General features: G+C 38.1%; 1 protein-coding gene across 1 annotated transcript in view; it reads right to left on the bottom strand.

Annotated features, from left to right (window-relative positions):
* The window catches only part of CFAP99 (cilia and flagella associated protein 99), a 40,932-nt gene extending 24,884 nt beyond the window's left edge, over positions 1-16,048 (bottom strand). The window contains exons 1-5 of the mRNA XM_029285769.1: positions 15,911-16,048; positions 14,449-14,599; positions 12,089-12,183; positions 7,826-7,938; positions 6,502-6,670 (exon numbers count right to left, since the gene is read on the bottom strand). Coding sequence (XP_029141602.1) covers positions 6,502-6,670; positions 7,826-7,938; positions 12,089-12,183; positions 14,449-14,599; positions 15,911-16,048 — 666 coding nt within the window. The remainder of the gene's footprint in view (positions 1-6,501; positions 6,671-7,825; positions 7,939-12,088; positions 12,184-14,448; positions 14,600-15,910) is intronic.
* Positions 16,049-18,384: the final 2,336 nt, after the last annotated feature.

Raw genomic sequence — 18,384 nt, 5'->3', positions numbered from 1 at the left:
AGCTTGCGGGACTGGCCTAGGGGAAAACTTTTAGAGGGGGTTTTAATTATAATTTTAATTAGACCAATTATTAATATTTGCCTTTTAACTAACTTTTAAATTTGTAGTTTGATATTCTGTATTTTTTATCCGGTTGTTAGCCGCCCTGAGTCCGCAAGGAGAAGGGCGGGATATAAATTTAAAAAATAAATAAAATAAAATAAATAAATAGTTTCGTGGAAACCCCTCCCTGCCTCCCAGAATGAATGGGTGTACAAGAAACATGTTAGAGCCCCTAGATTGCTACAATGTTTTCACTCCTTATATCCTGATAAACCTAAATGATTCGTTTGCTGTTTTTCCCTTCCCTCTGTTGTCTTTCAGGTGCACTTTCCGGTTTTTTAGGGGGGGCGGATGTCAGACCCCAAACCCCTCGCCTATTATCTTTTGCCTTCTATTCTTTTGGGGCCTGCCATTCTGTTGGGGGAGGGGGTGCATGGGGGCATATGTTGGTAACTTTCGCTTTCCTCTTTCTTTGTCTGGCCTCCTCCTTTTGAGTATGGAATGCGTCTCCTTATCTAGGAGACAGTTGCAAGGAAACGAAAGCTGGAGAAGACCGAGATATGCGCCTACCGTACCAATCAGCCGGCCATCGAGCCACCTGTGGATTGGCTGGAGTTCAAACAGACATTATGACTTTGGTGGGAGGGGGCATATTGCTTGCTTTAATTATATCATTCATGCGGGCTTTTCTTCAGATCTCGTCTTACATTACCTGCTATCACTAGTCCCTAATAAAAGTTCCTTTTGAGACAATGCCTGTTTCAAGAGTTCTGCTTTCTTGGGTGATTAGTTGAAGTGGGTCCTGACAGCAGTTCTGTTGGGATGTTTTTGATTACTCCCCCTATAGCCCAGATTTGGCGCTGAGCGACTACCATCTCTTCAGGCACATGAAACAGTGGCTTGCGTCGCACCGCTTCAACGATGACAATGCGCTTCACGATGCTGTTACAGGGTGGCTTCATTCCCAGGCAGGAGATTGTTTTGCAGAAGGAATTTCACACCTTGTAAGACGTTATGACAAGTGCCTCAATTTGAATGGTGATTATGTCGAAAAGTAATGTAATGTTGTGGTTTTCTAATGTGTATAATAAAGGTTTTGTATCTGCGAGTGTCTATCATTGATAACCGAATGGAGGTTTATTTCTGAATTGCCCTCATACATTCCAAACATGATGTATATTAAGTAGTAGCCCCTAAACATTCACACTTTCCTTGGACTGAATTGAAATGGTGGTTCTTTTAAGCGAGGGTGAAATTCTTTTCTCTTAAATGTGAGTCCTTTTGAATTTGCTGAGAGATATTAGAAACATTTTGCTTCCTCTCCTGATTTTATCATCTGTTCTGACATATGGCAAAACTATGCAAGGTTCTGAAAAAGCTGTGAAATAATTTAAAGAGAAGCTTCCTCTCTCTGATTCTGAATAAGGTTTAAAGGCTTTATTCAGCTTTGAGAAGAGGCCTAGCCTCATATTATGCTTCTCCATTGCTTAGTGATAGTAGATTTCTGGGCCTAGAACAGGGGCAGGCAACCTTGGCTCTTTTATGACTCGTGGACTTCAACTCCCAGAATTCCTGAGCCAGCTATGCTGGCTCAGGAATTCTGGGAGTTGAAGTCCACGAGTCATAAAAGAGCCAAGGTTGCCTACCCCTGGCCTAGAAGAAATCCAAGTTGTAGGAAGTTGTTTTACAAAGTATCTGTGTTCTAAAGCTGAAGCTTAGGATTCAAATACTTCCAAAAATTAATCAAGCTTTTTTGGTATAGAAAAATACAGAACTCACAGTTTTTGTTTTCTCTTGTTGTGGAATTTGCTCAGGAATCAGTATAGCTCGTGGATTAGGGATCGTCAAGTTAAATTCATTTGGCTCAGTCACCTTTAAAGTTGTAGTAGTGTGTTTATCTGCAATATTATCGAGTTGATTGATCAATTCCTGTATTTTTGGCTGCCATCTTCCAGGAAGCCAAACAAACAAACAAAAATACAGTTTTATTTTTTATTTTGGGTTCCATCCGCTTAATAATACTAGCATAAGCAATTTTAGTTATTTTATAGAATTTAAACATGTAGATTGGTCCTGAACTGGAAGTCCAATACATGTTGAACTATAATAATTACTTGTCATTTGGAGTAAATCCACGCTTTATTTGCATGGTTATTCAATATCTGTATAAAGTAACCAGTTGTTATTCAGTTGTTATATACTGCTTCAATCTTTTTACAATGGACTCTATCCGACCAATGACATCTTACCCCATGTTTTTATTTTTTCTACTTTTAATATGATGCTCATTCAAACGGTCATGCTTAATATTATGGGATGTTTAGCAAACTGACCAATGTTGATGTAATTGGAAAGGATGGTTTCCTCCATACAATCAAGTTTTCTTTTATATTGTATTTGCTCTATTAAGTACATATATTTCAAGGATTCCAAGGCTTTTTTCATAGAGAGACCCTTATCAAAATAATAAATTGTATAAATGATCTTCTGATTTGGTTGCTTATTGGAGAAGAGTGTGCCGTGGCAGAATTTAGAGACCATTTGGCCATCATTCCAAGCCTTCTGATTGTTAGGCTACATTCCCAGTTCCTGCAACTGTTCATCATGTTTTAGCCTCCAGTCCCCTAATTGTCTTTGTTGCTCTTCTCTGTACTCCTTATAAAATCTCAACATGATTTTTGTATCAGAATGACTAAAATTGAATACTGTATTCCAAGTGTGGTCTTATCAGTGCAGTATAAAGTGATACTAATATTTCATGTGATCTTGATATTATCTCTAATACGTAGTACTTCGTTTCTATCAGACTGAAACAGAATCATAAAAATCTTGAAAAAGCGTTTAAAATTAGCTCAAAATTGGTTAATATATCTAAAACTACATGATTTTGTTGTTACATGCACCACAGAATTTACACAAAAGGGACAACAGTTCCAATCTCAGTTAAGTAGAGATTCAAATGAACAGTATTACTTAAGATGCAGTTCCATTCAAACAGCAAATCATGCACATTTTTGAGAAATATGTCCTGACAATGCATTGGGAATTACTTGAGAAAGCATGTCTATAATTGCTGTCTTACCTTTGCAGTGGTTCAATCCAATTTTCATTTACATAAACCGAATCATAAATCTGACTCCATTCATCTTTTATCCATGTTTGCAAATTCATCACATTGAAAAAGAACCTAAGGAACTGAAAAGACTGTACGAGTCAATGAAAGAAGCTTAGTCAACAAATTATTTGCTTTGAAATCAGATCACATTTTCTATTTTCAGCAATAACCCATTCATAATTTATATTGAAATATTGTCTAGAGTACTAGATACGATCATAGGTATTTTCCATCAGAATTGAGGAGATGTCTATTTTGGAAATTTCACTTTCCTCCATATTTGTATTCTGTAAATATGCCCTAGAGCAGGGGTGTCAAACTGCCAGCCCGCAGGCCGGTTGCCTCATATGGAGGCCGCGCCCACCCCAGCTCTGGCAATGCAAAAAAAGTCACGATATGTTACGTGACGTGGCGAGTTTGACACCCATGCTCTTGAGTTTCAGAACCTCCAAAATACATTGTGTACACAATTATTAGGCAAGTGAGTATTTTGACCATATCATCCTTTTCATACATATTTTCTACCTCCAAGCTTTATAAACTTCAATGATTAGTGGATATAAGCATGTCAGGTGATGTGCATTTGTGTAATGAAGGAGGGTGTGGCTTAAGGAGATCAACACCCCATATGAAGGTATGCTTAATTATTAGGCAGCTTCTTTTCCTCAGGCAAAATGGGCCCAAAAAGAGTTTTAACTGACTCTGAAAAGTCAAACATTGTAAACATTTCAGAGGGATGTAACACGCTTGAAACTGCTAAGATATTCGGGCGTGATTACAGAACCATCAAATGTTTTGTTGCAAATAGTCAACAGGGTCGCAAGAAATGTGTTGAGAAAAAAAGACGCAGGATTTGAGAAGAATCAAATGTGAAGCTACCAGGAACCAATTATCCACCAGAACTGCAACCTACCTGGAGTGTCCAGAAGTACAAGGTGTTCGGTGCTCAGAAACATGGCCAAGATAAGGTAGGTTGAAACCCAACCACCAATGAACAAGACAAGTAAGCCAAAATTGCAAGTTTAGTAAAAGCCTTAAAGATGAAATAATAATGACATGGCCCCCTTCCNACTGCCCTCCATATCACCAATCTGTTAAAAACCAAAGGGGGAATAAACTAAAACCTAGCCGGCCATTAAAATGGACAGGAGAATGTCAAGCAGCATTTGAAAAACTTTAAAATTATTCTCCATGGAGACTGTCCTGAAGCATCCAGACCCAGACCAGCAATTGCCTACAACAATGCAGTACATTCCAGTACTGGGTTTACTCCTTTCCAAGTTGCCAATGGCCAAACATTTATGGCCATTCCAGAACTCCCCACTAAAGAGCCCGAAATCCCATTGCTCAAAGATTGGATTAAGCAATTGCAAAATACCTGGCTGATTGTTCGTAAAGCACTCGATGAGGCCAGAGAGACCTACAAACTGCAAGCGGATAAAAAGAGGATGGAACAAAAACTTTTCGAAGTCGGCGAGCGTGTATTTCTTTCCACTAAATATTTAAAATCGTTACAACCCTCAAAAAAGTTAGGACCTAAGTATGTTGGACCTTTCCCAATTACACGTATCATTAACCCAGTTAACAGTCGAATTAGATCTGCCAAAGAATCTACGGAAAATTCACCTGGTGTTCCATTGCAGCTTGCTGAAACCAGAAGTCACCTCCACTCTCAGGCCCCCTGCTTCCCTGTTACCTACACCTATTATGGTTGAGGGTGAACAGCATTTTGAAACTAGACATTTTGGACTCCAGAACCCATCATGGGATGACTCAATATCTAGTTTCGTGGAAAACCCTCCCTGCCTCCCAGAATGAATGGGTGTACAAGAAACATGTTAGAGCCCCTAGATTGCTACAATGTTTTCACTCCTTATATCTTGATAAACTTAAATGATTTGTTTGCTGTTTTTCCCTTCCCTCTTTTGTCTTTCAGGTGCACTTTCCAGTTTTTTAGGGGGGCCGGATGTCAGACCCCAAACCCCTCGCCTATTCTCTTTTGCCTTCTATTCTTTTGGGGCCTGCCATTCTGTTGGGGGAGGGGGTGCATGGGGGCATATGTTGGTAACTTTCGCTTTCCTCTTTCTTTGTCGGGCCTCCTCCTTTTGAGTATGGAATGCGTCTCCTTATCTAGGAGACAGTTGCAAGGAAACGAAAGCTGGAGAAGACCGAGATATGCGCCTACCGTACCAGTCAGCCGGCCATCGAGCCACCTGTGGATTGGCTGGAGTTCAAACAGACATTATGACTTTGGTGGGAGGGGGCATATTGCTTGCTTTAATTATATCATTCATGCGGGCTTTTCTTCAGATCTCGTCTTACATTACCTGCTATCACTAGTCCCTAATAAAAGTTCCTTTTGAGACAATGCCTGTTTCAAGAGTTCTGCTTTCTTGGGTGATTAGTTGAAGTGGGTCCTGACAGCAGTTCTGTTGGGATGTTTTTGATTACTCCCCCTATAGCCCAGATTTGGCGCCGAGCGACTACCATCTCTTCAGGCACATGAAACAGTGGCTTGAGTCGCACCGCTTCAACGATGACAATGCGCTTCACAATGCTGTTACAGGGTGGCTTCATTCCCAGGCAGGAGATTGTTTTGCAGAAGGAATTTCACACCTTGTAAGACATTATGACAAGTGCCTCAATTTGAATGGTGATTATGCCGAAAAGTAATGTAACGTTGTAGTTTTCTAATGTGTATAATAAAGGTTTTGTATCTGCGTGTGTCTGTCATTGATAACCGAACGGAGGTTTATTTCTGAATTGCCCTCGTACATTCCAAACATGATGTATATTTAGTAGTAGCCCCTAAACGTTCACACTTTCCTTGGACTGAATTGAAATGGTGGTTCTTTTAAGCGAGGGTGAAATTCTTTTCTCTTAAATGTGAGTCCTTTTGAATTTGCTGAGAGATATTAGAAACATTTTGCTTCCTCTCCTGATTTTATTATCTGTTCTGACATATGGCAAAACTATGCAAGGTTCTGAAAAAGCTGTGAAATAATTTAAAGAGAAGCTTCCTCTCTCTGATTCTGAATAAGGTTTAAAGGCTTTATTCAGCTTTGAGAAGAGGCCTAGCCTCATATTATGCTTCTCCATTGCTTAGTGATAGTAGATTTCTGGGCCTAGAATAGGGGCAGGCAAGCTATGCTGGCTCAGGAATTCTGGGAGTTGAAGTCCACGAGTCATAAAAGAGCCAAGGTTGCCTACCCCTGGCCTAGAAGAAATCCAAGTTGTAGGAAGTTGTTTTACAAAGTATCTGTGTTCTAAAGCTGAAGCTTAGGATTCAAATACTTTCAAAAATTAATCAAGCTTTTTTTAGTATAGAAAAATACAGAACTCACAGGTTTTGTTTTCTCTTGTTGTGGAATTTGCTCAGGAATCAGTATAGCTCGTGGATTAGGGATCGTCAAGTTAAATTCATTTGGCTCAGTCATCTTTAAAGTTGTAGTAGTGTGTTTAGCTGCAATATTATCGAGCTGATTGATCAATTCCTGTATTTTTGGCTGCCATCTTCCAGGAAGCCAAACAAACAAACAAAAATACAGTTTTATTTTTTATTTTGGGTTCTATCCGCTTAATAATACTAGCATAAGCAATTTTAGTTATTTTATAGAATTTAAACATGTAGGTTGGTCCTGAACTGGAAGTCTAATACATGTTGAAATATAATAATTACTTGTCATTTGGAGTAAATCCACGCTTTATTTGCATGGTTATTCAATATCTGTATAAAGTAACCAGTTGTTATTCAGTTGTTATATACTGCTTCAATCTTTTTACAATGGACTCTATCCGACCAATGACATCTTACCCCATGTTTTTATTTTTTCTACTTTTAATATGATGCTCATTCAAACGGTCATGCTTAATATTATGGGATGTTTAGCAAACTGATCAATGTTGATGTAATTGGAAAGGATGGTTTCCTCCATCCAATCAAGTTTTCTTTTATATTGTATTTGCTCTATTAAGTATATATATTTCAAGGATTCCAAGGCTTTTTTCATAGAGAGACCCTTATCAAAATAATAAATTGTATAAATGATCTTCTGATTTGGTTGCTTATTGGAGAAGAGTGTGCTGTGGCAGAATTTAGAGACCATTTGGCCATCATTCCAAGCCTTCTGATTGTTAGACTACATTCCCAGTTCCTGCAACTGTTCATCATGTTTTAGCCTCCAGTCCCCTAATTGTCTTTGTTGCTCTTCTCTGTACTCCTTATAAAATCTCAACATGATTTTTTATCATGTTGATTTTTTATCAGAATGACTAAAATTGAATACTGTATTCCAAGTGTGGTCTTATCAGTGCAGTATAAAATGATACTAATACTTCATGTGATCTTGATACTATCTCTAATACTTACTACTTCTTTTCTATCAGACTGAAACAGAATCATAAAAATCTTGAAAAAGCGTTTACAATGAGCTCGAAATTGGTTAATATATATAAATATAAAACTACATGATTTTGTTGTTACATGCACCACAGAATTTACACAAAAGGGACAACAGTTCCAATCTCAGTTAAGTAGACATTCAAATGAACAGTATTACTTAAGATGCAGTTCCATTCAAACAGCAAATCATGCACATTTTTGAGAAATATGTCCTGACAATGCATTGGGAGTTACTTGAGAAAGCATGTCTACAATTGCTGTCTTACCTTTGCAGTGGTTCAATCCAATTTTCATTTACATAAACCGAATCATAAATCTGACTCCATTCATCTTTTATCCATGTTTGCAAATTCATCACATTGAAAAAGAACCTAAGGAACTGAAAAGACTGTACGAGTCAATGAAAGAAGCTTAATCAAAAAATTATTTGCCTTGAAATCAGATCACATTTTCTATTTTCAGCAACAACCCATTCATAATTTCTATTGAAATATTGCCTAGAGTACTAGATACGATCATAGGTATTTTCCATCAGAATTGAGGAGATGGCTATTTTGGAAATTCCACTTTCCTCCATATTTGTATTCTGTAAATATGCCCTAGAGTAGGGGTGTCAGACTGCTGGCCCGCAGGCCGGTTGCCTCATATGGAGGCTGCGCCCATCCCAGCTCTGGCAATGCAAAAAAAGTCACGATACGTCACGTGACGTGGCGAGTTTGACACCCGTGCTCTTGAGTTTCAGAACCTCCAAAATACATTGTGTACACAATTATTAGGCAAGTGAGTATTTTGACCATATCATCCTTTTCATACATATTTTCCACCTCCAAGCTTTATAAACTTCAATGATTAGTGGATATAAGCATGTCAGGTGATGTGCATTTGTGTAATGAAGGAGGGTGTGGCTTAAGGAGATCAACACCCTATATGAAGGTATGCATAATTATTAGGCAGCTTCTTTTCCTCAGGCAAAATGGGCCAAAAAAGAGTTTTAACTGACTCTGAAAAGTCAAACATTGTAAACATTTCAGAGGGATGTAACACGCTTGAAACTGCTAAGATATTGGGGCGTGATTACAGAACCATCAAATGTTTTGTTGCAAATAGTCAACAGGGTCGCAAGAAACGTGTTGAGAAAAAAAGAAGCAGGATTTAAGAAGAATCAAACATGAAGCTACCAGGAACCAATTATCCACCAGAACTGCAACCTACCTGGAGTGTCCAGAAGTACAAGGTGTTCGGTGCTCAGAAACATGGCCAAGATAAGGTAGGTTGAAACCCAACCACCAATGAACAAGACAAGTAAGCCAAAATTGCAAGTTTAGTAAAAGCCTTAAAGATGAAATAATAATGACATGGCCCCCTTCCNGCACAAGGACCAAACCCCTGCTGATACAATAGGCTGGAGACTTTAAAACAAAACAAAATCCCTTTTATTTGGGTGACAAACCTGTCAATAAGTCCAAAACACAAACAGCAAAACTCAAGTCCAAAGGAAGGAAATAGTCCACAGGAACACGTTGCAAACAAGACGAACAGACCAGGATTCCAAGAAGCACTTTGCAAACTGTTGCCTTCAGCAACCAGCAACGCCCACACCTCCCCTTTTTATACAGCAGTCCCAGGGCGTTGCCTCTCATTGCCTTCTCCTTTTACTTTGGAGTTGTCGCATTGACTGCTGTTGTTTTTCTCTCGCTACCTGACGATGTCTGCAAGCATCAATTAGCAAATCCAGGTGTGAGCCTTCTGAATCTGACTCATGCTCCTCACACAGCTGAGCTTCATCAGAAACACGACTGGAGGGGCCAGGCTCTTCATCAAGCCGTGAGTCCTGTAATTCATCACAGCCTCCCTCTGACCCTGACGGCCCCTCAAAGGCCTCCTCCACCTCCTCCTCAGATTCCTCAGACTCAGCTGTTGGGAACACAGGCTGGCACAGAATCACAACAGATATGTCAAATGATCAAGAAACTGACAGGCTCCATGAATGAAAGGCTTATGACTGTTATTGAAAAGAAAGGTGGCTATATTGGTCACTGATTTTTTTTTTTGAAATATCAGAAATGTTTATTTGTATATTTTAAGTTGTTTGTTTATTATTCTCACTTTAACAGATGCAAGTAAATAAGAGAGATGGACAAGTTTTCATTTTTCATTTAATTGCATAATAATTCTGCACAGTAATAGTTGCCAAATAATTGTGCACACACAGATATTCTCCTAAGCCAAAACCTCACTTTTACTTTCTTAAATATTCAGGTTTGAGGTTTATTAACATTTTGGATGATCGAGAGCACTGTAGAAAGAAAATTAATCCTCCAAAATACAACTTGCGTAATAATTGTGCATACTGTGTAGTGTATAGTCTGGTACAAAGAACTACAAAACACCCTGGATGTACTTATCATCACAATAATAACAAAATACAAGGATTGAATGAAATGTAATGCCTCCAGTGTTGTAGTTTTCTAATAGATAGCAATAGCAATGGTGGGAAATTGCAATGAGAAAATGATGTGTTGCTATTGTGATATGGAAGACTGCCACGAGTATTTGTCAGAACAGTTTAAACAATGTGGAGTTTTTGGTATTCTGTACAAGATAGAAAAAGTCCATTAGTGGTGTCAGCAGGAGCCAACAAGGATATATGGCAGAGTGTGGAACAGCCAAAAGAGCAGAGAAGGGGGGGGGGGGAACAGGCAGGAAGGGAAAACAGAGTTCAGAACAGGAAAAGTGTGAGATTCTTTCCTAACACACAGTTCAACCAAGACTGCCAGGACTGTTGTTGCTACGCAGCAAAGTAATGTGATGTTTTGCATAACAAGTGCTTCACTTAACAACATAAATTCCAGTCCCAATTAAGGTCATAACCCAGAGACTAACTATATTGGCTTGCACTTTAGTATGCATTATTTGATTTCACATAAAATCAAAATACCACATGAACACGAACATACATTTCTTGGAACAGTATGTTGCAATGTAGTTCTCATTTTAAGGGAAGTGCAAAAATACGTAAGTAAAAGATTATTAGATGCATTAAGTAAAATTGCAAATAGAAATGTCTGCTAGGAAAATATACAGAAAAATGCATATGAATTCAGTGCAGACTTTAACCCATCTTCCTACAAAAAATTGCAGTGACAGGATGAAAAATAAAAAAAACTGGCAAAAGTCATAACTGTCACCTCCCTTAAGTAGTATTTAAAAAAAAGCATTTTGCAGCTTTCTATCTGGCTCAATGCGAGAAGTCAATATGCCTTTAATACAATAAAAATGAATAATCAGCAATTTCTCTTGAGAAAAATCTGAAACTTGTTAGAACAATAAAGGGAAAAGAATTTTACGCAGTTGATTTTAATGAGTTTCTGCTATTCGAAGCAATTTCTTCAATTAGAATAAGAGAGGGTAATTCTTTCAGCTCATAATTTTAGATTTAATCCTCCAGGGAAAGATTGAAGGCAAACGAGGTCCAGGCAGAAGAAGAACATCATGGCTTCAAAATCTAAGGGACTGGTTTGGACAAAACTCAGCAGCACTTTTTCGTGCGGCTGCTGATAAAAACAGGATCGCCAACATGATCGCCAATGTCCGATAACGGATATGGCACAAGAAGAAGAAGAAGAAAGGATCCTCCAAGATTCAAATGAAAATTTTGAGGGCCCATGGTAGTCTGAGTTGGAACATTCCATTTTATCTGCCCTTTGATGAAGACCAGATCAGGAAACAGACACTTTTAGAAATATTAGAAGTCTTGTTCGTTGATATAAGCTACAGTAACAGAATCTTGAAAGCCTGACAGTTTCTCTTTCTCCCCTCTCTTCCTTAAAGTAGTTGTGGGCCAATCTGAAGTTTTTCCCTCATCCCCTCCTGCCCTTCTGATCTAAGCTGATGTTTTTGTAACAACTGCTGTACACTTTTTTCAAACCTATGTCCATACCCCTCTACAAATTTTGTTTCGGCCATCTGGGTTTGATCTAGTAGGTTAATAGCGGCAACTATTCATGGTGTGTTGTAGTCCAACTATTTGAAAGATTCTAAACAATGAAAATAAAGTAGTTGCTATTTCTTTTTTACTGAGTGGATAAACAATGCCTTCATTATAAAGTAGCATAATCTTCAATTGTTGTCAATACCTAGATTTTCTTCCAACGTAATTACAGTGGTTTTATGCATGGTGCTAAGGAATATATTTGATTTGGCTTTGCCTTAGCATCTTACACAGTCTATAAGCCATGCCTCATCGTTTAGCACTGGCTGCCAACCTTGTGTTGTCCTAAATATATTAATTTTATAGCTTGCCTTTTTAAAATTTTGAATACTGTATATTTATAGCTTTGTAGTATATGAGGAATGCTGAACAAATTCTCAGAAGACTGGAAGACTTCTCCACTGCAAATACAAGATAAGTAGTAGCTTTGAACAGTCATTCACTATTTAAAATATTCAAAAAAAATCCATACAACTTAAATCCAAGAATATTAGGTTATTTTTATTTAATTCCGATGAAATGCAAATATTTTAATTACCTTACATATCTTAGAAGCATCTATTGATTTGATGATTTTGCTGAACTGCTGAAGTCCAAGTTCCTCTAGTCGAAAAGTAGCCAAATAACAAATAACTAGAAAAGACACATACATTAATATTCAAGACAAAGTAAATTATTATGCTTATTAAAGATTTCTACTCAAACATTTCTTACTAACATTTCTTACAATTCTCCCAATATAGGTATCCAAGAGTGGAAATGGAGGCAAATGATAAAATTTATCACAGAGTGCATGACTTTATATTCATATATCCACTGTTGGGATATATGATGATTTATGTTGTTATGACATGTTGCACATCTTATTTTTTTCATTATTGCACGTTGTACTTGACACACATATATATAACAACTGTTACTGGTTGGTAGGTAGGTAGATAGGTAGGTAGACAGACAGATAATAGAGAGCCAACGCAGAACTAAGGAGAAATTTCCTGACAGTTAGAACAATTAACCAGTAGAATCTGGTTAATTCAGAAGTTGGGTGCTCCAACACTGGAGATTTTTAAGAAGAGATTGGACAGCTATTTGTCTAAAATGGTATACGGTTTCCTGATTGGGCATGAGGTTGGACTAGAAGACCTCCAAAGTCCCTTCCAACTCTGTTATTTTGTTATTCTGTTCTGTTACTGTATCTTCTAAACACCAGTATTTCTACAATATATTTTTGTTGGCAAAAGGCATCTCAGAAGACATTTGGCCCATAGAGGAGATAGCTGATGATTTCCATGATGCCTTTTGTGGCTCGTTATAAAAATAAGGGAAGCAAATCATACTGTGGAAACTGCAGAGGTATCTCACTGTTGTCCATCTTCACCCACATTCTCCTGAACAGACCTGTCACTCGCAGGACTGAGACTTGTCAGTCTGGAAAAGAAACCTCCCAAAGGGCAATGTGGCTTTCACCAAAACAGCAGATACGGTATTTGCCAGGAGGCAAATCTAAGAGACGTGCATCAAACATTTTTTTTATTCTGTCTTCATTGACTTGACAAAGGCATTTGACACTTGAAAAAGGAATGTTTTTTGTATCACCTTGAGATGTTAACTGTAGTCCTATTCAATCTGTTCTTTGCTTACATGTTGTCATGCTGTCGAAGGTCTGAAGGAGGGAGTGTACATCATTTACTGATTGGACAGCTCTCTCCTTGAGCTTCACAGCTTGAATGCACAGACAAAGTGCCCCCATGCAGTCATTTAAGAAACCCTTTTTGTTGATTACAGTACTGTGCACTCCTGGTGCACAAAGACAGCAAACTATAGTTGATGCTGAACAAATTCTCAAAAGCTGCTATGTTCTGCAGCCTGATTATCAGCCTGGACAAAACTGAAGTACTTTATTTGGCCCAATACCAAGTCTGTAGAACAAAACAAAATTACTATTGATAACACCCAGCTGACAAACGTAAACAGCTTCAAATACTTGGGAAGCATCATCTAGAGCAGGCATGTCAAACTTGTGACGTCACGTGACGTCGCGTGACATATCGGAACTTTTTCTCCATTGCCGGCAATGGGGTGGGCGCGGTTTTGGGATGACGTGTCCGGCCCGTGGGCCGGCAGTTTGACACCCCTGATCTAGAGTAATGGGCCTTTGGACAAAGAAATTGATTCCAGGATCAGCAAGATCAACCAGACACTGGGGCAGCTGCGTACTACAGTGCTCAATCAATACAACATCCATATCTCCACAAAACTAAGTCTACAGAGCTGTCATTGTCCTTCTCCTCTTATATGGATGTAAGTCCTGCACTCTGCCCTTAAGGCACATCAAACAACTGGAGAAATTTCGCACGAACACTCTCTGCTCCATCCTTGGAATTCATTGGCAAGACCGTGTCTCTAATCTGGAGGTCTTGGATCATGTAGAGTCCACCAGCAGTCCCAGATAAAATGGATGAGACACATCATCAGAATGCATGACTGCCATTTGCCTTGTCAGTTATTCTATAATGTGCTGGAATCTGGAAAGAGACCTTGAGGTTGACCACATAAGCACTACAAAAAATTGTGAAAGCCCAGTGTGAAATCCAGCTAAGAGAACTAGAAGCTGCAACTGATCACAAAACTCACTGGGCAGCCCTGTACTGAAACATCTACCAGCTTTGAAGATAAATGCGCCAGCAACTGATAGAAAATAGTGAGTAGTGTCACAGAATAACATCCACAGTTACTAGAACATAGAATCGTAGGTTGGAAGGGTATTAGTCTAATTAATTTTACAGCAAGTACCAAGAGAAATTAAAAACAAATTGTTATCTTCAGGACACTGCTTATTTTAGTTTGCACAAATTTTCTTAGCATTATTATATTCTGTCTCTATAAAGGAATACTTACCAATATACATGTTACGCTCAGATAATAGGCAATGTTTTCCATCTCGGATATAAAATGCATTGACTACCACATCCAATACAGTTTTATATTCTAAACAGCCACACAAGATATCCATTACAGGTACAGGGATTTCATCTGTTACTTTGAAAGTCTACAGAAACAGAATTAATTTAAATATAAAAACAAAAACTTAATATATGTAAATAAATGTCATCATATAATGTAAAATAATAGTAGTAATATTAGCTACTATTGTCCAAAAGGTATAACCAAAACGCATAAGTAATATACATTTTGAGTAGTACAAAAAGTACAAAGCGTAATTATCCACTATGAATTAATCCAAGCAACATTTAAAGTAAAAGAATTGTGTGATAGCTTGTCCAGGAAAAATCAGATCTAACTGGATTGAAGAATTAATCACTGACTCAAAATTCATGTAATAACTGGATTTTAAATATGTCTCAGTATGCAATAGCAGATTCCCCAGATAATATTTAATAAAATCTGTATAAGAATGTAATGTGCAAAAAAGAACTCATCACACTGAATAATTGTGTGTAAAACTCCATATTCTGATTCAGAACATTCTTGTTTTCTCCTGGAAAATATCAACTCAATCATTCCAAGTGAATTCATTTAGTGACCATTCAAAGTTACAATGTCACTAAACAAAGTGACTTATGACCATTTTCCCATGACCATTGCAGCATCCCCATGGTTACGTGATCAAAATTCAGCAGCTTGGCAACTGACTCATATTTATGATGGTTGTGATGTCCCAGAGTCATGTGATCACCTTTTGTGACCTTCTGATAAGCAAAGTTAATGCCGAAGTCAGATTCATTTAACAACCACACTATTAACTTAACAACTGCAGTGATTCACTTAACAACTGTGGCAAGAAAGGTCATAAAATGGGCCAAAATTCATTTAACTGTCTCACTTATCAACAGAAATTTTGGGCTCAACTGGGATCCTAAGTCAAGGATTACCTATACAGAGAGGTTCTCCTACAAGGGAAGAGAAGCAGCATATCTTGGGTTCTTTTTTAAAAAAAATCTGTTTGTAATTCTGATTCCCAGACTAGATTCCTAGACTAGATTCCTAGGTAGGAATTGGTTATTTCCAATAAATGAAACTTCTCTATCTACTAGCACAGAGTTAGGTCCAGATACAGGTTTATCAAATTTTAATTGTTTTAGGGAGTTTGATGTCCAAAATTCATTCAAGTCCTCTTTTTCTTTCTCACCACTGAAGAAATAATAAAAAAATCCAAAAAAAACCTATGACTACTTTAGACAGTCTTAATTGGTTAGAAAATTAGTTTAAAACTAGATAATTAGGAACAAATGAGAGATAAAAAGAACTAAGTAGTAGAGATAATATATATATGTAATATTTTAAATAATACAGTATTTTAAATGTGCATTTTCTGAAAGCTTCAAAAGACATCTCATACCTGTAATACTTTAGCTGATTCATTCAAGAAATGCCCAACGTTCTCATTTTCAGGATGGAATTTGTTAAGCTGCTGAATTATTCTTTCAATGTGTCCCAATGGGTCAGCCATCTTCATTCTGCATAAACCTGGAATCATTAAATGTCTACATTTCGTCAGTTGTAATTTAGTTTTAAGCATATAATCATTACTGAAATAATATAATTTTGCTTGAACAGATTGTCTCCTAATACAGATATAAATATTGGTATACCTGAAACCTCCAGAATTAATTTGTCAGATGAGCAAATTCATTCATATATTTGTTTGCTTTTGAACTATAACTGCTCTTCAGAGCAAATACTGTAAGATTTTTCATTCTTAACAGGAAGGAACCCTTGACTACTGGGGCAATCGTTAATTCAGAAGTATTAACTGTCTGCCATTTACCTGGCATTCACCATGGAACCAGCTAGAAAAGTAAGGGATTTGGATATTTTTGGTATTAGCGTGGCACAAATAAATTAGCAATACGTATGACATTTAACCAAAGGTGCTATGAAATCAAAACTATACCCTATATCAGTGATGGCGAACCTTTTAGAGACCGAGTGCCCAAACTGCAACCCAAAACCCACTTATGTATTGTCGGGTGCCAGGTGGGTGTGGCCCATTGGGTGGGCATGGCTTCAGTGGTAATGGCAGATTGGATGGGACTAAAAAGTTCAATCAATTTGCAAGATCTTTTTTTTTCTCATGAGAAGTTGAAATTGATTGATTGAACCTTTTTTTGGGGGGGTACACGGCGGCGGAGGCCTAAAGCGAAAAGGTTTAATAAAACCCAGTAGAAGGCCTAGGACTGGGGTGACAGTGCGTGTGCCCACAGAGAGGGCTCTGCGTGCCGTCTCTGGCACACGTGCCATAGGTTCGCCACCACGGCCCTATATCTTAATGCACAAACAGGGATATGAAAAAATTATAAGGATGTAAAAAAGTATTCTCTTTTAAATCACTTTCAAAGCAGTACAGTCTTAGACTACACTAGACTGGAAAGACTTCATTAATATTTTATTTTAAAAAACAGTGCTAGAGAAGATTGTGTTCTGACCAAGGCTGTGGAGTCGGAGTCGGAGTCAGAGTCGAGGAGTCGGAGTCGGAGTAAATTTTGGGTACCTGGAGTCGGAGTCGGCAAACAATGCACCGACTCCGACTCCTACTAAATTTAGATTGGAATTAAAAAAAAAAGCAAGTTTAAATGTCCCAATTCACAAAAAGTTATAATTAATGACTTCTCTACTGTAAGAATAAAGACCAATGCATGCAGTGCCTCACGTAACTGCAAAACGAACACGTTAAGTGACCGTGAAGAAGCATGCTTTTCATGTGCATGGAATGTATAAAATACATTCGCATATTAATACAGAGGAGTCGGAGTCGGGGAGTCGGAGTCGGAGTCGGAAGTACAAAAAACTGAGGAGTCGGAGTCGGAACATTTATCTACCGACTCCACAGCCCTGGTTCTGACAGTTTCTCAGAGAATAGGATTCAGAAAGTGATGAGCTAGACTACTTTCCAATCCAGCGGCCAGCTTCCCATAAATGAGTCCATTCGGGTTCTATTTGGTTCCCCTTGTATCGTAATTATTTTACATGAAGGTGCCTGGAGCAAAGTTGTTTTTAAAAATTGTAAATCTCCCGCAGCCTCTATTTCTACAGTACATAAAGATAAATATATTTAACAATTTGGAATCCCGCATAGTTAACCCACAGTTCTAATCTCCTTGCCATCTCTTTGTCATATTAAGTAATCACTGCTGAATTTTCTACCCACTACACCATTCATTGTTCTAATCCTCTAAGCTCCTAAACCTCTTACCAGCTTATCAGCAGCATATTTTTAAGGGAATATTAAAGCTGTACATCTGCCAGCCCTACAAGTTAGCCTTACAATGATATCTAAGTTAGGACTATGTTTATTGTGACAGCTATAGCAACGGAATCTTGCAAGTCTGCATGTGCTTCCCTCCCCATTTCTGTGAACTGGGGAGGGGGCAGGTACTCCTCGACTTACGCCCACAATTGAGCTCAAAATTTCTGTTGTGAAGTGAGACATTTGTTAAGTGAGTTTTGCCCCATTTTACAAACTTTCTTGCCAAAATTAGATGAATCACTGCAGTTCTTAAGTTAATAACATGGTTGTTAAGTGAATCCGACTTCTCCATTGACTTTGCTTGTCAGAAGGTTACAAAAGGTGAAATCTTGTTCCCAGGACACTGTGATCATCATAAATATGAGTCAGTTGCCAAACGTCTGAATTTTGATCACATTACCATGGGGATGCTGCAACAGTCCTAAGTGTGGAAAACAGTCATAAGTCACTTTTTTCAATGCTGTTGTAAGTTTGAACAGTCACTAAATGAACTGTTGTAAGTTAAGGACTACCTGTACTCTCTTTAGATCTCTTCTTCCTGATTTTGCACAACAGCAGCACCAAAA

The sequence above is a fragment of the Protobothrops mucrosquamatus genome, unplaced genomic scaffold (assembly GCF_001527695.2).
Source record: "Protobothrops mucrosquamatus isolate PMUCROS unplaced genomic scaffold, P.Mucros_1.0 scaffold2217, whole genome shotgun sequence".
In the NCBI taxonomy this organism is placed as follows: Eukaryota; Metazoa; Chordata; class Lepidosauria; order Squamata; family Viperidae; genus Protobothrops; species Protobothrops mucrosquamatus.
Note: the sequence above shows the minus strand (reverse complement) of the source record. Positions and strands in the feature narration are given on the sequence as shown.